Source organism: Papilio machaon, chromosome 4 (genome assembly GCF_912999745.1).
Source record: "Papilio machaon chromosome 4, ilPapMach1.1, whole genome shotgun sequence".
Taxonomy (NCBI): Eukaryota; Metazoa; Arthropoda; class Insecta; order Lepidoptera; family Papilionidae; genus Papilio; species Papilio machaon.
The window spans coordinates 3,022,363-3,046,500 of record NC_059989.1 but is presented as its reverse complement, the minus strand read 5'-3'; the positions used below and the strand labels follow the sequence as shown (position 1 = coordinate 3,046,500).

General features: G+C 36.4%; 2 protein-coding genes across 2 annotated transcripts in view; one reads left to right on the top strand and one right to left on the bottom strand.

The window, feature by feature from the left end:
- Positions 1-8,827, top strand: LOC106718515 (zinc finger protein Xfin). Its single transcript, XM_014512611.2, has 5 exons — positions 1-314; positions 939-1,085; positions 1,174-1,254; positions 1,623-1,703; positions 4,287-8,827. Exons 1-5 carry the CDS (start codon positions 174-176, stop codon positions 8,640-8,642), a joined length of 4,806 nt encoding a protein of 1,601 aa, XP_014368097.2. The 5' UTR covers positions 1-173; the 3' UTR covers positions 8,643-8,827.
- Positions 8,828-11,648: 2,821 nt separating this feature from the next.
- Positions 11,649-24,138, bottom strand: part of LOC106718516 (protein Tob1) — a 28,426-nt gene continuing 15,936 nt past the window's right edge. The window contains exons 2-4 of the mRNA XM_014512612.2: positions 14,397-14,696; positions 13,424-13,515; positions 11,649-12,888 (exon numbers count right to left, since the gene is read on the bottom strand). Of these exons, the coding sequence (XP_014368098.1) occupies positions 12,550-12,888; positions 13,424-13,515; positions 14,397-14,685 (720 nt within the window). The 5' untranslated portion in view covers positions 14,686-14,696 and the 3' untranslated portion in view covers positions 11,649-12,549. The remainder of the gene's footprint in view (positions 12,889-13,423; positions 13,516-14,396; positions 14,697-24,138) is intronic.

Here is a 24,138-nt window from a genome sequence, read left to right as displayed (position 1 = left end):
GACTCGACCCAGCTATTCCGACCGAACATCGACTTCTCATGCTCATCATCAGCCGCTTTCATACTCAAGCTAGAACGATGTGCAGTGTATTGTGTTGAAGTGTTCGTGGTGACATGGCGTCCGTTTATTAAGCGCTGTACAAGTTTATACTTAAAAAAAATTGTTTATTTACAATGCGTGTGAATTATGATCGTGTTTGTAGACTGTGCTTGTCATCTCGAGGCGAATTACTGCCGATATTTCCTACCACCAGTTCGGATGACTCGGAACCTTCTGGCCTCGCATCAAAAATCAGGGATTGCGTGTCTGTAGAGGTAAGTAATTTCTAAAATATGTGTTGGAATCATGTTTTGAGTGAAAGTAGACCCTTGGTGTACGTGAGAACTCGTCATCCGTCCCTGTTCGAGCAACGCTGTGTCGAGGTGGAGATGTCGTAAGATCGTCCACCATTTTGTAATGTTCCACCGCTATCGCTCGGGTCGTGGCCGCGTCGCGTCGCATTCCGTTCAGCCGGCGAGGAATGGCGCGCATTATGAGGGTCGGGTTTGGCATTATTCCCGGGGGTCTGGCCGGGAGGGGGTCTGCGTGCCGTCAGATAGGCATGGCGTTGGATGTATTGATTTACCGGACGAGACCAGGCCAGTGCAGCTTATCCCTCGAACGGATCGAGCGTCGGTCGGTGTCTGCGTGAGTTCGCTATCGGCGTGCATGTGTGCGTGTGTGCCTATATCGCGGTAACCCTCGAGGGGCTCGCTGGTTGCCACTCGACTCGCTTCTACTTATTCGGTCGAGGAGCAGCCGTCCGCCGCGCGCTATACCTACGCCTACTTAGTTTCTCTTCGCGTCGTATCTACACACGAGGCGCGGTTTGGCTCGTCCGTTCTGATGAAATGCGTCCGTCGACCTTCATACATTGATTGCGTATGATTATTTTTCAGATAAACGAAGATGACGACCTGCCAACTAATGTTTGCAGAAAATGCTGTGACAATGTCAATAACTGGCACATTTTTAAGGATATATGTGAAAGGTCACAAAACAAACTACAGAGACTCATTAAAAATGATGGCAGCCAACTAGAAGAGGTTGGTTCTCTCTTTGATTTTCCATTGCCATTCGTTTTTCAACTGTCAACTTCATTGTTGTTTACATAAATTAATTATGTTTTTACAGGTGCAAATTAAAAATGAACCTTTATCTGATGAGGCTTATGATGATGGAGTGGTTATTGAAGGATCATACCCTGACCTTGAGGTATGTTATATGATAGTTATGTCATTTGTTTGAGAGTTCATTTGTTGTAGGGAAGTAAAACTTTTGGTAACTTTTGCTTAAGGAAAATATTAATTACTAATCAAAAATAACCAATTTAAATATGATACTTAATATTGGCTGCCTGCAAATTAGTGTCAAGGGCATTAAATATGCAGTGTTTTCAATGTAATTTGAATTAAGTTTTGTTTTTATTTCTTGGAATTAAAGTTGTAGCTGATGCTTAAATATCTTGGTTTTTAGAACAAATGTAGTGTTATTTTTTGTTATAAAATTTCATAGATATAGGTATATAAATGTAATGATATATGACATAATGCAGTGACCAATATTATCATGTTACATTCCAGTGTGCATCTACATCAAGCAAAGTACAAGCTGAAGGCCCTCCTATCTTGGCTTCGCTGGGTCTCACACCGAGGAGTGATAAGGTAAAGATTAAACATATTCATGCCTGTCTTATCATTAAACACTGAGAATTGTATCATTGTATAAAATTGATATGTCTTTGTTTTCTCTTCATACTCTTTGTACTTCTTATAATTTTTGTATTGGAAATGTTAATGGGAAAAACAAAATGGAAGTGGGAATACCTTAATTGAATTAATTTTATTCACAGAATTATGTAGATCCAAGGATGGACTGGCAAAGAGTAAATGCAATATTGGACCTGGTTCAAAAAGATGAGGTCATTGACTCTCTGCAATCTGCCGAAGAATGTGATGTGTTACATCATTCTGATCATGACTCTGAATCTGAAACTGAATTAAGTTGTAACACTAATGCGGAATACCTTGATTGTGATAATGGTTACTTATGTAGAAATGAACAAATTATATCAAAAAATCCTTTATCTAAAACAAATAATGACAATGCAAAAGTGAAGAAAGTGTTAAAAAGGAAACGTAAAGTTGAAAAGAAGAACTGTTTGCTGCCGAAAAATGTCTGGCAACTGTTTTTTACTGAAGAAATATTGGAGCTTATAGTTACAGCTACAAATGAAAAAATTGAAAAACACAAGGAAAATTATTCACCATCCACAAACATGAGTGAAATAAAAACATTTATTGGTATTTTATATTTGCATGGCATATTGCGCCCTACAAATGAAAAATACAGTGACCTCTGGCTTAATGATTGTGGTATTGTATGCGTTCAAAATGCAATGAAGTTTGAGAGATTTAAATTTCTTCTTGAGAACTTAAGCTTTCATCAAGACAATGTTAGAGATACAAAACAACATGACATAATGAAACCTATTCGTACAATTTTCGAGATGTTTGCATTGAATTGTAGAAAAGTTTTTGATGTCAATGACATGGTTGTTATTGATGAAGTACTTATTCCTATTTTTGGTCCGTGTCCTTTTAGATACTGCATTAAAAAGAAACCAATAAAAGGTGGTATCAAAATGATATTAATGGTTGATCCAACAAATTTTTACATCAGTAATATTAATGTTATCACTGACCCATATTCAAGTGCGGAAGAAATTGTCTTGAAAGTTGTGAAACACTTGGCAGGTTCTGGTCGAACAATTATATTGGATTCTTGGTTCACATCTTTTAAATTAATAGAAACATTAAGAAAAGAGTATAATTTATTTACTATTTTGGCAGTTAATCCCTCTAATAAAATAATACCACCATTTTTTCTTGCCAATAATAGAAAAAGTGAAGATTTTATTACTGGTTATGTTGATGAAAATATTTCATTGACTTCATATGTTAATACAAAACATAAATCGATAAACATATTAAGTAATGTACCAAGGTTTTATGAAAGAAACAAAGGTAAAGGTGATTCGGTTGTATCAACATATAAAAAAAACCAGTCTGCAGTTGAAGTTATAGATGTCCTAATGCACTATTATACAACAATGCAGAACTCTAACAATTGGGCTCATTCATTATTTTTTATGTTATTAAATATAGCAGCGGTGAATGCTCAAGTTATTTGGGCTTCTGAGAACTCTGGTAAAATAGTTAACAGGCGTTTGTTCATAAAGGAATTAGCTATTAGTCTTTTGGAAACTAAATGTTTATCAGTTCCGCTGGAAAATCAACTAAAGATCAAAAGATTTGCTACAATGGAAGAGTTTGCAACACCGAAAGGCAGGATAAGATGTAGAATTTGTGTCGAGTTGACAAAAAAAGACCGAAGAACTCAACAACGTTGTAATAAGTGTGGATTTTCTGTTTGTAAAGAACATAGTGTACTTATTTGTTCACTTTGTGATACATAGAAAATACCATAGTAATTTGGTTGTTAATGTGGTGTGAGAGATTTTAAGTTCAACTTAGTATATGAGATTTTTTTTGTAAAGTTTGTTAAGTTGAAATACAAAGACATGTCAATTATTTTAATATGCAATAGTTAACGTCATGTTATAGTTAAATCAATATCTACTTTGTAGGGGAAAAACAGCAAAACGTTGATTCAGATTTTAACGTTTTTTTTTTTTCCAATATGTAGAAAGTTATTATTTGTTAGCTTTATTTTTCATAACGCTTCTTTTTAATTTAGTTTGATAATATGTAGTTGGTGCTTCATTCTATTAAAATAAATTGTGTTTGTTGTGTTGAAATTATAAGATTATTATTGTTAAAGTGTAAATTTTCATTCCTATAGAATTTAGTATATGAATAAATTAATTTTACTTTATTATGTTTTCGTTTTGATTCAGTTTCTATCATGGTTAATTTTGCCAGAGTGATGATTATTTGATTACTTTGTCCGATGTCTCAAAATTCATATTGTCAATCGGAGACCTATGTTCTGCAGTGGACAAGCTAAATATTATCAAATTATTTTTAATTATGTGGGAAATAATGCATTCAGTGTTTTAATAGTTACAACAATGAAATCAATTTAAATCTGAGAGTTAATTAATCTTGTTTTTTTTTTTTTTGGATAGGGATTTGGTTAAATAAACAGTTCTACAAGATACAAAACAAATCAAATTTGATCTTATTTTGGTTCTAAAAATTTTTTTATAAATCATTTAATTCTAGGGGATGGAGAGCGAAAATAACGAGGAGGAAGATGAAGAAATGAACGAAGACGAGATGAATGGTACCGCTCAACAATATCCTAGCATGCCAGCTATGCCTGAGGTCTCCATCACTGTGATGCGTCCCACAGGAGAGACCCTGCACGCTCGACAAGGGATACAACAACTCGCTTCGAAGGAGTGCCTCGTGTGCGGCCGATCTTACAGATATTCACATAACGCCAGACGACATGAACTTAATGCTCACAGTTTTGACAGATACACTAACAAAGTAACCGCCAAGAAATCTCACAATACGCACATGCAGCCAAAACTTAGACCCAATCCGTTCAATCCTAAAGCGAGGCTCATGCCTAATCCTATTAGTCATAAAATGCAGTTGATCCCTAAAGGTATTAATGCAAAAATCATACAGAATAAAGCTCTTGCCCCACCAAAACCTATACCAGTTAAAACACCAAAGGGAACCCAAAATAATTTGCCGTACCCACTTCGTATTAAGGCTTTAAAAGACTTACAAATAAAGAAAAAGGAACCACAAATCCTTAAGACTTTGTTGACAACGAAACCTGAAGTTTTGGTATCGGAACCGGAAATTCTTAATTCTGGTCCAGAAAGTCCTGAGACTTTGATATCTGAACCAGAAATAGCTTCGTTTCAAGTAGAGACTATACTTTCAGAACCGGATACTTATATACCTCAAGATGATGACGATGTCGATGGTGAAATGCAAAATAATCAAGGTCAAAATTATGATACCGTTGACATGGATTCCGAAAATGAGATTGAGATAGCTCGTCAAAAAGAAAATGCTGGCGAAGATGAAGGGGATGGTGAAGGTGAAGGCGACGGTGATGGTGAAAGCGGTGGTGGTGGTGATCATCTGGTTATAAACGAAGGGGAAGAAGGTAACGAAATGGATAATGATGATGAAAATAACATGGAAAGACAACAAAGCGACAATGAAAATGACCAAGCAGACGACAATGTCGATAGCCAAGATGGGTTACAAGTCGGCAACGAGAACGATGGCAGAGAAGAAGATGACGAGAATGGACATGAAACCAAAGAAGGCGATGAAGGAAATTATGAAAGAGACGATGAACAGGTGGAGTACAATCAAGACGATGATGATGAGGAACTGCCTCCTATAGCCCCCGTTGTCGAAATCAACGAAGATATGCAAACAAATTCGTACAACAGTGAAGGAAACGACGAGGATCTCGACGAAACGGCCGACCCTAACGACACAGCAGAGGACGTCAAAGAACTTGATCCCGATAAACTATATGTGACAAAGACGCAGAGAGATTTTATACTGAAATATCGCGATATAATCGAACAAATTAATACAAAAAGATGTCTCTGTTGCGATAGGGAACATCCCCGCCGCAAAGCTGTCATACAACATTTGCAGAAAAATGGACACAAAGTCCCCAAACATACCTGTTACAACTGCGTTGTTACATTTGGACATATCGGCGCTCTGCTCAGTCACATGCGCTCCAATACTTGCACAGATCTATGGAAGATCATTTACAATGAAAATGGTATCACCGAAGATTTAGTTCTGGAGGATGAACCTAAAGATACCAAAGTAGCATATAAAGACATATTCAATGCTAGATCTTATGCTTGCAAATTGTGTCCTGCTAAATTTCAATTGAAACAGTTTATAATGAAACACGTGTTGGACGTACATGAAGATGGCCAGTCTCGGGTGCAGCTCGTCTGTGTTCACTGCAATTCCAGATTCAAAGATAAGGCGTTGTGGAAGAGGCACATACGCAACGGAGAATGCACCGTTTATATTTCATGCGATTTGTGTTCAGAAAGATTTGGCAACATGCAACATTTCAACGACCACGCATTAGCAGTACACGCCGGAAACTTCGACCAATCTGATAATCAGAACAAATGTGTCGACGGACGACCGACCGATTGTCCCGTTTGCGGGAAGAAGAACAGTAGCTACCCAAATTTAGTTAAACATTTAAAGATTATTCACAACGAGGAGAAACCTCATTACTGCCAGCACTGTGATTCCAAATTTGAGCAAGCCGCTGATCTAAACAAACACATCTATATGGAGCATTCTGATAGAACATTGGGCGTGCAGAGCAACGAGCCCGACATGTCTCTCGTGAAGGAGGAAGCCGAGGAATACCACTACTCTTGCACAGAATGTAACGCCATATTCGAAACCGTCGACGCTTGGACGGATCATCAGGTGGCCGAACATAATCAAGTCGCTCACCATTGCGACCAATGCGATAAGAAATTCTTAAGACCGTCGGAACTCGCCGAGCACAAAAATACGCATTTGAGAGTTAAATTTTATCCTTGCAACATTTGCTCCAATTCGTACAGCACGCCCCAAAAGCTTTCTGAACATGTTCAGCAAAACCATCCTGGAGCCGCGGGAGCGTACGCGCCCGTGGACTATGACTTTTTCTGTGACATATGTATCAGATCGTTCAAGAGTCGCCAGGCCTACTCGAACCATATGCGCATACATGCTAAAGTCCCCACCACCAATAGAAAACCCGGGGAACCGAAGGGATTCGCTCCGCAAATTGTCGGCAAGCCGATTAGATCCTTCTCGATGGTACAACCTAATTTTCTTTCTTTCAAACCTAATTGTAACGTTCCGAATGCGCCTTACTCTTGTGATATCTGTGGAAAAGGGTTCATGCACAAGAAAAATATTTGGAAGCACAAGAAAGTACTGCATGCGGACACCGCGGACCGAAACGACAGTGAAGAAAATACCATGCAGGCCTCCACCGAAGAGGACGAATTCAATTTAGACGAGAATGGTGTTGTCCTTTCGACACCGCAATTCAATAGCTTTAATTTTACTAATTTAGCAAACAACCTGCAGCAACAGGCCGCACAGACCCCACAGGAAGCCGCGCCTTATTCCTGCGAATTATGCTTCAAACGGTTTCCACTTAGGACAAGTTTATGGAAACACAAACGCGCCAAACACGGAATCATCAACGCCAGCGCCAGCGGCAGCTCCGATTCACCAATAATGGCCGGAGAAGGCGGCAGATCGAGTTGTACTATTTGTAAAATTACTTTTTCAGACAAAAAATCTTACTATCGTCACAGAAAGAACGTTCACAAATCGTCTGCCCAAATGTGCAAAATATGCGGAAAACCATTGAATTCAACGTTAGAATTATATGAGCATCTCAAGGCTGCCCACGCCAGAGAGTTGCTTGGATATAACGCGAGTCAAGGTCCCACTAAACAGGAGGGTACCCAAGAATTGGAAGGGGAATATGACGGTGATCAGGACTCGGTCGACCCCAGCGCGGAATATCAGGCCCGCTATCCGTGTGACCAATGTGGCAAACAATTCGTCGGATTGCTCGCGTTACAGAACCACCAATGTGTAAACCAACTACAATCATCTCCTCAGACCTTCGACTGTGAAATATGCCACAAGAGTTACACCTCTATTTCTGCGCTAAAGAGCCATCGCGGGTGGCATTTGCGTTCTCCGGACGGCAAAGCTGCCGCCAACAATTCGGGTCTATGGATGCCTCAGCATAAGGTCACCAGCAAAGTTAGCAAACACGAAGTGGTCGATCCCTCGCAGCTCGCGCGCGTCTCCCACTCGACGCCGACGCCCGCCAGCGTCGCCAAGAGGAGACTACCACCGGAAGTCGAGGTCACCGTCGTAAATCCCAACAAGAAATTGCGTTCCGACGATTCGGTGGAATTGGAACAACAGAACAATTCCTCCACCGGAGCCGACGATAGGTACTGCAACATATGCGACAAAGAGTTCACCAAGCGAGCGGCCTACCAGCGGCACATGGACGAGGTGCACCAGCCCAACTCCGTGTTCTGTCCCGTTTGCGAGAAGAGTTTTACGCGCAAGTCGACATTGATCGTCCACATGAAGAAACATTACGGCGGCGAGGGCAGCTCCTCCGCCGCGGACCAGAACGAAGACGACGGCCTCGCATGCGACATTTGCGGGGCGCAGTGCGATAACGAGAACGCTTTAAGAGCCCACCGAGCCATGCACCACGGTGATGATTCAGGAGAGTCTGAAGATGAGGGCAGCAGTGCGCCGCCTCCGGGCGAGTTCACATGCGGGCAGTGCGGAGACGGCGTGGCGACGCCGCGCGACCTGATCGCGCACCGCACCATGCACGCCACGCCAACCAAGTTCTACTGTAACATCTGCAAGGTGTACTTCGCGCGTGCAATCGACCTGTCCTCACACACGCGCGCGCGACACTCAGACAACGAGAAGGTGTTCTTCCCGTGCGCGATGTGCGACAGGTTCTATATGAATAAGAAGAGTTTGCAGCGACACATAGAGATGGCGCACTGACCGTCAGCCCGGCACACGGCTCGCCGACCACCTCCGGCACCTACGGCGAAATACCACTAATTCCTGTAGAGCGGACATTAAAGTGAGTCAACTGATACCATAAAACTTTCCGTAGTTGTAAATATTTATAGATTACGCAATCTTTGCATCTATTTCGATGATAAAACAGTGTAACTGTCTGAAAGTATTTTATGTATCGTGTCATTGTCATTCCTTGACTGTTATTTGGTTTTATTTCTTTAATTGATAGGAAGTTTATCTTTCATTTATTATTTTAAGTATTTGCTCATTTGTGTTATTTATTAATGCACTATTATGTTCATTGTGATTTTTGGGAGACTGTTGCAAAAGTTTTTTTGTAATGGTGATTACATACTCGCATTGGATGAGTCGTACTTATATTTTTCTTGTATTTGTGTTGGAAATGAAAATATCGTTTGTATTTCATTATGCATGTGTTACTATTATTATTGGAACAACGGGCCAAAATTATGAAGTAGTCAAACCCAGTCATAAATTAGCGGTTTTATTTTTATATTTCTTATATATAAGTATCGTTTGATTGTTTTTGGGTAAAGTCATTGCGATTGGTGTCGATTTATTTAATTTTTTTTATATTTTAAGGTTAGAAATAGAAATACATTTTTTTAATGTAAATAGTTACTTATCATGACGATCATTCGTTAGAATAACCATAATTTTTTGACTAAAAATGGTCATTTAAGTTTCGTTACAATGTACTGATTATTTAATAGTAATTTCAAAATGTATGTTTTATACAAACGGAACTAACCACTAATGACAACATCTCATCTATGCTGTCTTTGTCTTCGGGCCTACGAGTTATGTACATTTTAGATTATAGATCTATTAAATTTTTGTATTTAAATTTCCTAAGAAATTGAAAAAAAACTACTATAGATTTATACTTTTGCACAGCGGACTTAATTCTAGTTTTATGGTAATATTTAATAGTGCCAAAAATTTGCTTGATTCATTACAAAAAAATAGGTTAATTTAGGTTATACGTAGTTTTTAAATTAAGTAACTGTAAATTATCGTATGTAAAGAAAAATGATACACTATAAAATGTAATCAAAATGAAAAAGTTTATAAATCCACTTGCGTATGTTACAAAAAGAAAAATAATCAATGTATAGCTAAATATCAATGTTTAGCATATCTAATTAATATTGAAAATAATAATATAAACGATTTTTACTATTCAAAGACATAAAGAGTATTTTATTATATTAAAATTAAATCATTTACATTAACATAACTTTTTATAGTTTTTGTGACCTACATCAAATTTTCTTTACCTTAGCCATCAAAATGTATTAAATCCAATGTAAAAATTACGTAATGAAATAATCTATATTAATTTACATCGTGATACACATTCGAAATTGAAAAAAAAAAAGATCTGGCAGTTTATTTAAAAAAAAATCTGCCTTGAATTAACTTCATTGGGAATGTCTGTTGTATAGATGCTCTGTGACTGATATTTTCATATATTTTATGTTATACAAACACGATTTAAAGAATTATTGTGATATGTTTTCGATTATCAATATGAAACTTGTAAATATTAAGTTTCTTTTAACTTATATTTTCTAAGAAAAGTATAATACAAATTAAATTATAAGAAGTGTCATGTTAAAGAATGTTGGCATATTTTGCAGATGGCGAGGTATTTTAATTGGAAATTCACTTTTAGTGGATATTCAATAGAAATATTGTTGGCCATAGATGAGGTTTAATTTTGTCATCATTGTGGTTTGGTAAATAAAGTGACTTAATAAAAATATGTCTTTTATTTTTATCTTAATTATATTATAAATGCGAATTTTTAGATGGATGTTTGTTTGAAGGTATCTCGGTAACGCCTCAACGGATCTTCATGAAATTTGGTACAGATGTAGAAAATAATCTGGAAGAACACATAGGCTATTTATTACGTTTTTTATTTTTATGCCGCGCGGAGTCGCGAGCGACAGCTAGTTATAAATAAAATATTGACCATCCACTGTCATAACCCACTAAAACAGAGAGTACGGATTTTCATTTGGATGACTTAATTTTAAAGGATATTATTACTTTCTAACAGAATCCTTGTAATTTTCTTACAAACAGCATTAAACGCACAGGGTATGTGCATCAATTGTGGCATTTCCAAGCTGGATTTGTAGCAAAAGGATATTTTGTTTTCAATTAAAACACATTTTAGATTGCACAAAACATTTTAATATAAACTTAAAAAGTCGTACAACAATATGAAAAATTATTATTGACTAATTTATATTCGCGGGCATGGAGTTACCGCATTCACTATATTATGCAAATATTATATTATCTTTAACACTTCCATCGAATATATCTTACAAAAGAAAGAAAATGAAAAGTTATCTTTATTAATAAAAAATCTCATTACGCTAAAGTTTATTCATTCTTAGACTTACATTATAGATTTTATCTACAAAATACTGTAGCGTTTTGGTCAGGTTTCAATCGAGCCCGCTGCACAATTACACATCCTTTTAATAAGAATAGGGTATCCATAAAGTATTAAAATCATACAACTAGACTTAAATCTAAATCATCAAAATATAAAAATAGTAAAAAAATAGATGCAAATTCCCTATACACCTTGTCATTGTTGCGCATCGGAACATAGTGTGCCCTTAGGGGGCGATGCGGCCGCGTCCGGCCACTGCGGCGCCGTGTGACTGCTCTTGCTATTGCTTTAGAATATGTACACTGCCAGCGCAGCGCACGAGTCGCCAGGGGCGCTCCGGACGCGGCCGGGCTGCGGAAGTGAACCCGCTCCTGCTTTGCGCACACCGATCATACCGCTACATACCTCGATTGAAACACTGAGCCCAAGTGCCGAGTGAAATATAAAAAAGATAAATAACACATAGTACTTTATTTTCCACGAATTCGCATGCACCCGTTGTTATATGAATTGAGAATTTTTTTTCTATCATTTTTCATATTCATGTCTTTTATAACAATATTACAATAAGTATACCGTAAGGACTAAGGCCGGCCACCGGGCGGGGCCGGCGATGTACACGAGGACTAATATCTTCTTAAAAAAATACTGTTAGATTGAAACGTAGCTATATTACGAGACCTATATTTATGTATATTATAATTATTACAAGGGTACGATCGTAAGAGTGATGATTAGAACTAGGTGAGATCTCCGAGAGCGCCGGCGCCGGCGGGCGGCCGGCGGATATGCATCGTGGCCGTGGCGTAACGCCGACTGCGCATGCCCTGCCCTGCCCTGCCCACTGCTCCACTCCACTGCGACGCATGCCATGCCATACACATCATACATACACTATATATTATGCTACAAGTATCAATTTCAATATTAAAAATACGTAATTTCTCTATTGGCATTTCGTTTCCACGTGAAAAATTAGACGTTTCGCGTACGAGTAGATATATACATATATGTAATGTATACATATTAAATATCAGTATTTTCTTAGATCGGAGGACGTATGTATAGAGGCTCGCTTCGGAAGGTGCGTCGCGGCGAGCGCGCGCGGCCACTCGGCCTCGCTCTCACACCCTACAAATATCGATATCGAACGAAGACGTCAAAAAACTCGACTCGGCTTACGTTTTAAATATTACGAAAATAAATCGCCGGCGAGTCGCGCGGCAGATTATTGCTCCTATCGATAAATTTACACATCGACGTAACGAACGTGAATACAAAAAGTTATGGAAAATCGTACGGTTATCACAAGCGGCGGGCGGCCCCGCGGAAAATAAAAAAGTAAATCGCGGCGCGCGCCTCTTTCGTACAAAAGTAAAGACTCTATGGGCGCGCGGGGCGGCGTGGGTGTTGCGGGTCGCGGGGGTCGCGGCGGGGCTAGCGGCGGGCTCAGTTGGCCAGCAGCAGGTGCGCCGGCGCCTCCCGCCGCGCGAAGTACGCACCCGCGTCGGCAGCCGGCGACAGAGCGCGCGCCGCCAGCTGCTGCTGCACGGCGCGCTGCTTTATGTAGTTGCTGAACTCGGTGGGCGACATGCGGTTGGCGCGCTTGCTGCTCGTCTTCAGCTTGGTGCTGCCGAACTTGGTCTGCGCGAAGGTGGCCGTGGTGAAAGTGAGCGGCTGCGCGCGGAAGGGCGGCGCGGGCGAGAAGGCAGCGGGCGCGGGTGGCGACGGCGCCGCAGGCTCCACGGGTCGGAAGCATTGCGCCTCGGGGTTGAATGCGCGAGTTACCTAAAAACAGATAAAAGTTATCACCATTAATATTTTCATTGGTTTTGCAAAATCATACTGAACATGACTTAGAAAAGAACCAAAGAAATACATAAGTACAACTAGCCATTATTACGATAGGTTTGCGGCGGTTATTCTTTATCTATGCCATAAAATGAATGTTCCAAATAATAAATCTCACTGTTTTCGAGACAATGGCCATCAATACGCGAGTTATGTACGGAAAATCGATTCTGTACGCTGTCATAAATTTGATTACAACGTTCGCTTAACCGGACGATCACGTTTGCGGTGCGTATTGATTGGCCGATTGTCACAGACTTCACTTCACGCGGTGCAGTTTAATTGCAACGCTTGATTTGGCTTTAAAATTAAAAATTGTTACCATGCGTATTTCATGATTTAAAACGCATTGCAATTTTGCACCGATTGAATGATTTCGTATCCTTTACTTGGTGTTTGAGAGTACCTGATACTAAATTAAAATATATGAGAGGTAACAGTTAATTGAGTGAATATTTTAGATAATAGTTACCTCTCTGTCGGTCCTTTCGTCGGCCGCTCTTTCGTCGCTGCTGAAAAGAACTTTTACCGCGCCCTTTTCACCGATGCGATAGGAAACTTCACCTGAAAATAATATAACATGAAATATTATTATTTTATCAAACACATTGTCATTAGAATATCGTTAAACTTATCATTTTATTTGACAAAACTGGACTTAGATCAGGCAAATCACATTAACTATGACTTTTATAGTTATAGATTTATACGAATAATTTTAACGTTTTAGAACTATATAGGTTTAGTGCAGTGATATCTAAAAGCACTATGTGATGAATATGCCTTGATAATAAGTCCTTGTCCACGCTTATCCATCTGACCTCAACTAATTAACGCCTTGTGCATTGCTAAGCGGTAATATTACCGTAAGTTTTCACTGCTAAATCACAATTATAAAAGCACATTGCTATCACGGTCTTTTCAAACAGAATGAAAGGGATGACAATACTTTATTGTTCATTTGCTTCGGTAGTGAAAACCCAGGGGTTAACTGATGTACTTTTTTCATATTACACACATCGTATTATGTCACGGACTACATTGCGCTTTTTATATCTGTTAAAACTTTTGTTACGCTATCGTCAGCCCGCATGCACGTTTATTCCCTTGTTAAAATAAAATAAAAAAACTGCAGTTTTTCAAACAGACACTGTTTTTGAAAAAGTGTTCATCGTCCAGTTATATTTTAAATTTGTTTTAGACCTTGTAAAATTGTGTGTAGTTTGACGTAGTTGATTTAGACAGATCTAACAATAGACATTTTATTTTCATGTTAAGCAATTTAAGGCAATTATGAGCGGTAGATTATCGTCTTATTTTTATTTTCACTGCAGTGGCATAGATAACAAAATTATTAACGACATCAATATTTGCTTCTGAGAAGAGATACAAGTAATTTTAATAGTTTCCGTAATGAATAGGAGAGATGAAAAATGAATAACAACCTGGGTCAACCCAAACGGCAAGGTCCCGCGGCAGATGTTCGAGCACATCTCGCACGGGCACGCCGGACTCGCGTGCCGCTCGCTCTAGCACAGGGTCGAGGGGCCCGCCAGTCTTGAGGCAGCGGTACGCGGAACCGCGGCACGGCCTGTCGGGGTACCAATGGCCGCGAAACTTGTCCTTCAGCGCCTTCTCCAGCTCCTCCCCGAAGATGTTGACGCGCCGCCGTGGCAGCTTGTTGTACAGGTACGATATAACGAAGTTGAGCGCGACTTGTACTTCAATATGCATTTTTGTTATCACTGTGGACAAGGAAATTTTACTATTAGGAAATTTTTACTTATAGGGTCACGTCTTACCGTATACATATTATAAATCATATAGAAAATAATTTTTAAGATGTTTTCAATTAATTTTTAACTTATGTTTATTGTTTTGTTCCTATGTGAGAAATGTGCGAGTTGAAAACTTAGAAATGCTGTAGTAACCGTATATTGTAGTAATAAGATAATGACATAGGTAATGCGTAAAATTATAAAGTTACGGCCTTTAGGTCTATAACGCGTGACAGTGGCTGGTTATCTAAGCGTAACAATTGTTTAAATGAGATGTTTCCGCAGCGGCAAATCATATTGCTTCCGTAAACATCATAGTTAGCTAGTAGCTACCGCTTGGACATTATTTAATTGTATATTTTACATGCATTGATATTACGAAGATTATTATTGACGTCGATTGTTTTTATTCAATAAGTTTACTAAATTATGCCATCTTTTTTTATGTATTGTACTTTTTTACGATATTACATTATCATGTAAATTATAGTTACAAATATTTGGCACCTATTTTTTTAATTTAATCAAATATAAACATAACCTACCACTACTCAATTAAATCTAAATCCATCACCTAAATATTTGTTTTTATCTATTTCGATCAAGCGTTTCTATTTTTGAGTTTTTTCATCCGCGTATATTTTGATAGGCGGTCATCGCTCCCGACCTCAGAGTGCCCATGAAATGTCCACTAATATCGTTTCACGTACAAAATTAGCCGACCTTCTGCGAACGGCTGCTCTGAGTGGGTGAATATTGTCCACAGAGCAACGATACATATATGCTTCCGTGCGCGAAATAAACTATGTTATAATTTTAACTGATCTAGGTCGTTTGAATTCAGTGATAGGAATATAATTTAAGTAATAAAATTAATATGCTGGTTATAAGAAGTTATAATTTACAAAATAATGAATCTTACATACATTACAGATAACACTAATGTAAAATAAATTTAGTTGTTGTTACATTTCCAACTGTTATGTTGTAACTTTTACTGTAATGCGTACAATTGATACTAAGGTATCGAACCATTAATAATATTGTCATTATAAAAAAAAGATCATCTTTAGAGCAAAACAATAGTCATGTAGCGTTTGCATATATTAAATCTGGATTCAGTTGCAGTCGATACTGATGATTACTTAATGAATTAAATGAGCATCTTAAGACTACTGATGGAACAAAGACCTTGTAGGATAAATAACGTGAGTGATTGTACAGTTTATATTTTAATTGCACAATATTTTTTTGAGGAGGAAAGTTTCCGGTCACGTTGTGCAGTCGGTGCGGAACGGTGGGCTATTTGCGGGCTCGGGTCACGTGCGCCGGCCCTGACACTCGCACAACTTTTATCTTATGCAAACTATATTTATGTAATGTAGTGGGAATTTTAACTATTCTTATTCGATTCGAAGTCTACATTTAAATGTATTTCGACTTTAAAATTAATAGTGATTAAGATTTACATTAAAATACCAAAAACTTTATTCGTTTTAAAATTGTAAATTAAAAAAAATCCCTTGAATATTACTTTAGTAAAGAAGTTGCTATAAATACCCTAGTTATTTAATATAAAAAGAATGTGAAATTGATTAAATTTCTGAAATAATATTGTTTTATATTACAAAGATTAATTGAATCCTTCTACATTGTATAGCTATTTAGTTACAAATTAAGCAAGAAAGTTATTCTTTCATTTCGTTTATATGGAAATTAATTCAAAAACATGTTTACAAATTTAACAATGTATTTAATAAACGTATTGGATATAACTGAGGAACTCGGAGCCTACTCAAGTGTGACTAGGTTATATATAGCCACGCTTTGGTGAGATGTGCAGGTTGCATTATTTACGTTTTCCTTCATCGTAAGAACTTCGAATAAATGTACTAATGAAATTAAAAAATCGAAATACATATTGAAACATGACAGGGATCGAACCTGGACGTTAATATTTCGGTCCGGTACGGGAAAGTGCTTTACCGCCGACGCTCAAAGAAAATCTACTTACTTAAATAATATAATCTTTGTATTCTTTTATTATTTGTTCCAGTAATTAAACAAAATAAATAATAAAGCTTTAATAACTTCACTACTAAGAACATATCTGTCTTTTGGCTAAAAGCTTCGTAGACACTCCAAGTCGCATAAGGCTTAAGCGGATTTGTACATCTCAAGTTCTTTGTGACAAATATTTGAACCTACTTCCAGAGTCGGATTATGTCTTGGCCAATTTTGACGCATTTACTTAATATGTTTGGATTATAGTAAAATAATACATAAGCCGATTAGTTTGGATGTTTTACTTAGCTTTCGAAAGCTAAGTTAGAAAAACTGGGTAATTTTAAGAAGCTAGTTGGCATTTTTTTCTTTGAAAATTTTAAGTTTGTGATATAATTAGGTTTACCCTAAAAAGGCATACGAGCAAATATTGTGGATATTTAAATACATCTGTAATGGTAGTTTCGCACGAGGTCAGAGCAGTACCAGCTGCTAATATTTGAATGAGCACTGTCATAACAGGACAGCTTTATGGTCGTCGTACGTTTAAACTATAATGTTCTGTCTCAATGTGCTGTCCTCGTGTGAAACCAACTTAAGTTCATTGAACTATGTTATCACGTGAACTTGCTTTAGATAATAAATTGAAATAGAGTAGTTGTGGGTGTATATTGTGCAGTTCAGTCGAGTGCTGAACATTGTCGATGCTTCTTATTTCCACGACGTCTTGACTCCGTGAGTTATTTTTCTTCTACGTGACTGCGGTGTTCATGAGATGTGAGGACGATCTGTTATCTGGTATAAGAGATTGAAAGAAATACGGTCGCGTTTTAACGACAAAATATCTTTAGCTGGACATATATTTTAGTTAGGAGTTAAACATAGTTAAAAATCTTTATTTAATACTTTAAAAGTGACGAACTATAAATCGGCTACATTGATTCGCCAACGTCACTGACACTCTATATTTAATCGAGATAGAAGACGCACAGACGAATATTTCTCTTTTCTTTGCGTCCTCTCCTCCGTAACCAGCTCATCCCATCCCTTCAGGAGGAAGGAAGGCAAAGAAGACTAAAATTAGGCCTCCTGCACGTACACTATTAGACAAAAGGCAGAATTGCTTCCACTTCACGCCTGTCTATTATTTGCTCGTGGTATCTCAGCGGTCGAGTTGACCAATTCGTGCAATCGATGTTATTATTTAAATATAGCATTGTTTGTCAGTTATTCACAATATTAAAATAAAAATAACTAATCTTCGATAAATTTAAATCGATCGTCTATTACACATCGATTAAAAATAATGAAGAATTATGTTATACCGTTAATTCTACAGAATCGCTGTATAATAATCATCTAAATCAATTACAATTATTTTTAAACAGAGTATACTCTATCACCAGATGATATTGATTTCATCATCATCATTGGGTTAACCGGATATCAATGAAGTTTATTAATCACATCATCGAGAACGTTATAAATTAAATTATCTGCAAGATTGTATAGTTATTTATCTTCATTGCATCAATAAATCAACGCGGAAATTTTATCAATTTGTTTTCAACAAATTTTATTTTAATACTTTTGAATATTACAATAGAATACTTTTCACGTGGAGAGGAAACTGAATATTTGTAATGACATCCTAGATAACGAAGTCTTGATATGGTGAATAGCTTTCTTGTCCAAATTATATTGTTGCTATATTAATTGTAAATAAATAAATTTGAATAGATATAATCTGGACGCTTTTTTATTTTATTCACATTTAATCTAGCAATGACGTCAAGAGAATGTATTAACATTTTTAAAATTACCTAACAATATTTAATAATTGACATATTTCATTTTAAAATTGTCTCAGATATTTTCATATTTTGGTTGAAAAGTTAATTAGTGAAGAACTGACGAAATAGTGTTGAGTGAGTTATGGAAAGTTAATATTTTGGCAAGTTTCCAAATGTATCGACTATTATAGCCCGTCAGCGTTACTTCCTTAATCTTTGGCTGTTATAATTCATGCGGTGGATAACAATTCCATTAGATGTTAAATAATCTAAGAGTTTTACTATATTTCCTAGTAGCGTAGGCGATTCTCTTCTACTCGTATTAAGGTACTTGGCAGGTTCACTGATTTGACATAACAATATGTTACAATTATTTCGAAAGAACTCGTTCTTTCCATCCAATTTAATGAAATCGTACAGATAATAAAAAGACAAAGAACAAGAATAAAATTAGATAAAAAGACACACAGAATGAATAAAGTTAAATGGATATTTATAAATAAAATCACACATTTCTCAGCGCCCAACATAAAAACAAACTGTCGGAAAGACAACCCTTTCTCTTGAAATTACGCTATCTTTCGTATAAGAAGGCTTTAGATAAGAAACGACGCAAATGTTTTTCTACTGTAATAAATGAAAAGGACTTCGGAGCTCTTTGAAGAGTTGGGAATAACTTTGAAGAGATAAGTTACTTTGATACAAGGCGGTGTTACGATCAGGCGGGGTCACGGAAGTAAGCTAACGCGTTCCCGTGGCCCCGCCGTAACGCGTGAGAGGGCAGTCTGGTTTTAGTGGGTATTCCGGTCGCCTTCTGCGGCCGGCGAGTCCCACACTCCCCTACGCCATTGCACAGCCCGGCGTAGGGGGTGCGTAAATGCATTTCCAGACTATAAAAAAAAAAAAAAAAAAAAAAAAAAAGGCGGTGTTACGATAATAATACGACTAGAAACTGGAAATGATTGGAAGTTATCGACTTTACGAAACCTTATGCGGGTTGTAGGTAGCGAAACTTATAACTCACTACAGATGACTTTTCAGCAACTTGGTGAAGAAAATAACTTAAGGTATTTCAATTTTTATCAAAGTTTGTTATCGTGATAGTGATAGTTGATAGTTTTAAAAAACATTTATGTAGTGGCTATATATACTATTCCCCTTTCCACCCTTTCCTTGAAAGGAAGGAATGAGAAATGGAGGTGAATTTGGTAGAGAAAGGAGAAATATCCTCTTTTTGTGAGTCCCACCTTTGTCGATCAAAGATAGGCAATGTATCTTGGCAACGATCACTTCACTATTTTGTGGAATTTAATTGGCCGCTTTGCTAAAATTTGGTTTAAAAAATGTAACGCAATTCTTTCGGAAGTTTACGAATGTAGTTTCGCTTTTTAAGTGTGATCAGTTTTATGTGATCGACTCATATAGACTTAAAGTATTAAGATTTTTTACATGAAATATAATTAAGAAATTGAGATCAAAATAATAATAATCTTTAATTATTTACGAGTTTCGTTTGGCATTTGATTTATTCCGGAAAATTCTCTCAAGAAAATTCCGTAGATAATAAACCACAGACAAGATAAAGCGCTAGATGCTAAAAGTCAATAAATGCTGTCGTTCGAGTGATATAGTGACATCTCGTAAATTTATTCCCAGTCTACGTGATTTAGCGGCCGCCGAATTAATTATCCTGACCTTCAAACTTCACGACTCGCATGTTTCAGCCGCTCTTAGAAAGCATTATTATTATTTACACGATCTAATTTATTAAAGTCTGCCAGCTTTGTAGCTTTTATTTTGTGACGTAACATTTATTTCTAAAGCTAGCTAAATATGATATCATGTTTTTTCATGCAATCATTAGTGTTGTTTGAGTTATATAAAGTATATTACGCTATTATCACATCGCTGTTATTTCCCATCACGACCTTCACGTTGTCACAAGGGTAACAATGTAAGCGCATAATGATGGGAACTGTTTACATGCAATAATGACATAACACAATCTGTTGCTTTAAATTCTATTGTTAGTTTTAATTCTTTTAAGACTGGCATAAAAGAAACATTGGAATTAAGAAATTTATGCTTAAAAAAATGACAAGTGTTTATGAAACCGATGGTAATAAAATTATTAGATACTTATTTACTATTTATTATAAGTAAGAAACACAATTGTTTTTGTAGGTGTATATTATTTTTTTAATATTTTATAGCTAGTTATCTAACACGAGCACAGAATAAAACAATAGTTTTCCATGATATACGATCAAATTAAGAAATTCTTTAAACAAACGGGTCTGAAAATGTAACTGCTGTAGTAAAACATTTCTCTTTTTTACGATTTCTCGTAAAAATTCAGAAGATCTGTGACGAATTACACGCGAGGCCGGAATACTATAAAAGAATTTTATTGTGTCCCAGTTTCATTTCGCCATATATCAATTTAGCAAGCGGCTGTGACACCAGTAAGGTTATTACAGCATCTCATCTCTGAATCGATTCACAAGAATGAAACCGAGCGTTAGGGGCGTACGGCCTTAGAGTTCGCCTGTCCTATTTATATCTGTACCCCCGTTATCGATCTGGCGCCCCACTGCCCGACAACCCCTTTATACCCCGCATTCGATAGTATCACTTATGCCGACAGTACCAAAGTTCACATTGCGATACCTAAGACTACAGTCGATTTAAATAGTTAGAGCAAATTCAACTTCCATACATATTTAAAGATGTTTTCTATTTGCTTCACGTTTAAAATGCTTTGTTTGTGCTCCTATTTATTTTCTACAAACAGTAAAGTTATAAACTTGCAACTAATTTTGAACAAATCGGCGTAGAAAGATTTAGTAATTACTGAAGCATTTTCTACTTACAATATGAATTTGCTTGTACGGGAAATGCTGCGTGTTTGTATTGTATATATTGTTACTGTCTAATTGCTACACTCACTATTACAGATACTAAAGAAATACCACAGTGTATTTAATATGATAAATCTACCCTAAGTGGCTGTTTATGTATCCAATGAAAGCCAATTTGTCATTTTTTTTAAATTAATACTGATTTGATTGCATGTATTATGTAGGTAAAGATTTCAACATGTTAATGTTGTAGTAAGTGTTTTAATCTCTTTACGTAAACTTTTGGAGCTTCAACAAGAATATTTAATCTGTAGGTATATTAATCCTTTTCATCTTTGGTTCAAATCGCTTTAGCTAATCTATGGTGTAATAACTTCCTCTTTCGTGTCTATTTAAGTCATTATGAGGTACAAAGTAGGAAGTCACTTTATGACTTACTACTTCTTACTGCATTAAGAATGCTGCTTGACAGTAATCCATTAAGTAAATTACATTACAATTGTCAAGAAGTTAGAGCGAGGCTAGAAAACCTGAATCAAGGTTTCGTTCGATAGAAATTTTCCCCATGTTTGAACTTATTGTCAGTCTACCATTGGTTCCTATTTCAATTACATCTAATGCCAGGATTTGTTTACGCAATAAAATACAAGAGAGCGCAGTACGTAAAAAAATCGCACGTAATTTAAGGACGAGATTTCTGAGATATATCAACAATTGCATTCTTCGCCCACGCTACCACGAGATAGAGACATTTTGTTACTAATGAATAAAATCCTCGTTTCATAGAATTCAGATTTTATTGATGTACATTTTTCTTAATAGTACCTTTTACTTTCACGGACATTATTGCTACAGTAACACCTCTATTATAAAAATAGAGCTACGAAATTATTTATAGTAGAAATGAATTTAATGACGTCTGGAGACGATGAAAGAGGACATATTTTCCATTTACATTTTTGTAGCTCTCTGAAAGCTTTTAAATATATTTTACGCTTGAATGGCGAGCGACGAACGGATGCCTAAAGGTACCTCTATTGATATTTATTGAATATATTTATGTTCAGATCGCGACAGAAATATTAAATGTATAGATTATTCCCTAAGATGCTTCTTTTTTTAGCAATTATTGCCTTTTTAAACGAGTATTAAAGACTTAATTGGTTTCCATTTATTTTTATTTTAATGAGTTACTTTTAATCTACGATAAAGAATGGCCTTCAATATGAAAAATTATAAAATACTAGCTGTCGCCCGCGACTCCGTCCGCGCGCAGTTAAAAAATGGGGGGGGGGGGGTTATAAAAATAGATGTTGGCCGATTCTCAGACCTACTGAATATGCTCACAAAATTTCATGAGAATCGGTCAAGCCGTTTCGGAGGAGTACAGGAACGAAAACTGTGACACGAGAATTTTATATATTAGATTATCCAAAATGTATGTGGTTTTATGTTGCTCGTTTCATAACATCTTTGTAATTTACATAAAGTGTGAAAGAAATGAGAATTATAATAGATCCTTTAAAGCGATTCCTCTTTCATATTTCCATGACAAAAGTAGAACCCACATTACGGGGGATTACAAGTCGCACGATTAGGGTAACTCTATTCACTCTGAGTATTAAACCACTTACTATGATGTAGGCAAATATTTATACGTACTCTCATGAAAATGGTTACAATTTAAATAAAACGAAAGACTTATTTCATTTGTAAATTCAATGTATTTTAAGTAGACTGAGTTAGATATTCTTTCATTAAATAAGAATAATATTAATTTGCATTATCATTGAAATTCGTTTCACTGTTTTTAATTTGGCAAATAATTTCATGAATATTAAACATCAAGCCTTAACAAAGTATAATAAAAAATTCTTTTGGCTGCTTTGAAATAGAAAAGCAGTCTTTTAAAACATTATGTAGTTATAATAAAATGTTTCATTATTTGAAATTAATCTTTGACAATTTAATATAATAGGGATATAACGTTATAATATAGAATTTATATGTTTAAAGAGATTTTTTTTTTCATTTTTACGTTACGAGTATAGCTATCCCGTTTTCTCATAACTTTAGTATATCTTTCTTCTCTTTCATGTAACGAAATATGCCTTAACGTGATATCTCTCTTGAATCTTTATTTTTATCCAATTAATCTAAAATCACTGTCGAAATTACGCAATAATATAAAAATTACATGTTAAAATCTGTATTATTTATATTTAAAGTTAAGTAATGTTATTTCTTTTGTCTAGTAGTAGACTAATAAGTATGCGGTTATCGTTGTAACGCCTTGCGTAAACAAGGCCGCTGGTTTCGGATGTAAATCAGGGTTGTGGGGTCGCTTTAATTATCCTTGTTCGTCTGAGATTGACCGATGATAAAGTATCCAACCTTCACAAACCAAATGTTATAATTCTCAAAGTAAAAAAAATATCAAAGGTCTTATGAACAGAAACTTGAATTTTATTAAAAAAGCTATAAAAATAACAATATATAAGTAGCATATTGTGGGAGGGATGATAGGATTTATAAAGATGTATTACATATTACTATATTATATAGTATATAATATTATAGGTGTTTCATTTGGCTCGAAGGACCATGCGATTTTTTTTCCAGTAATACAAAAGAGGAACAAAAACTCCTCATGTTCCGTTTAGGCGGCGGTGCACCGATTAATAAGCGACAACGTGCCATTAACTTTGAATACTTTCCGGTTTAGGTCGAGTTAGGATACAGTATCAATTT

Excerpts from the sequence above, each read along its gene's own strand:
- LOC106718515 (XM_014512611.2), top strand. The coding sequence starts at position 174 with ATGCGTGTGAATTATGATCGTGTTTGTAGACTGTGCTTGTCATCTCGA. Across the intron at positions 1,086-1,173 it reads ATGGCAGCCAACTAGAAGAG|GTGCAAATTAAAAATGAACC; the intron begins GTTGGTTCTCTC and ends ATGTTTTTACAG. Across the intron at positions 1,255-1,622 it reads GATCATACCCTGACCTTGAG|TGTGCATCTACATCAAGCAA; the intron begins GTATGTTATATG and ends GTTACATTCCAG.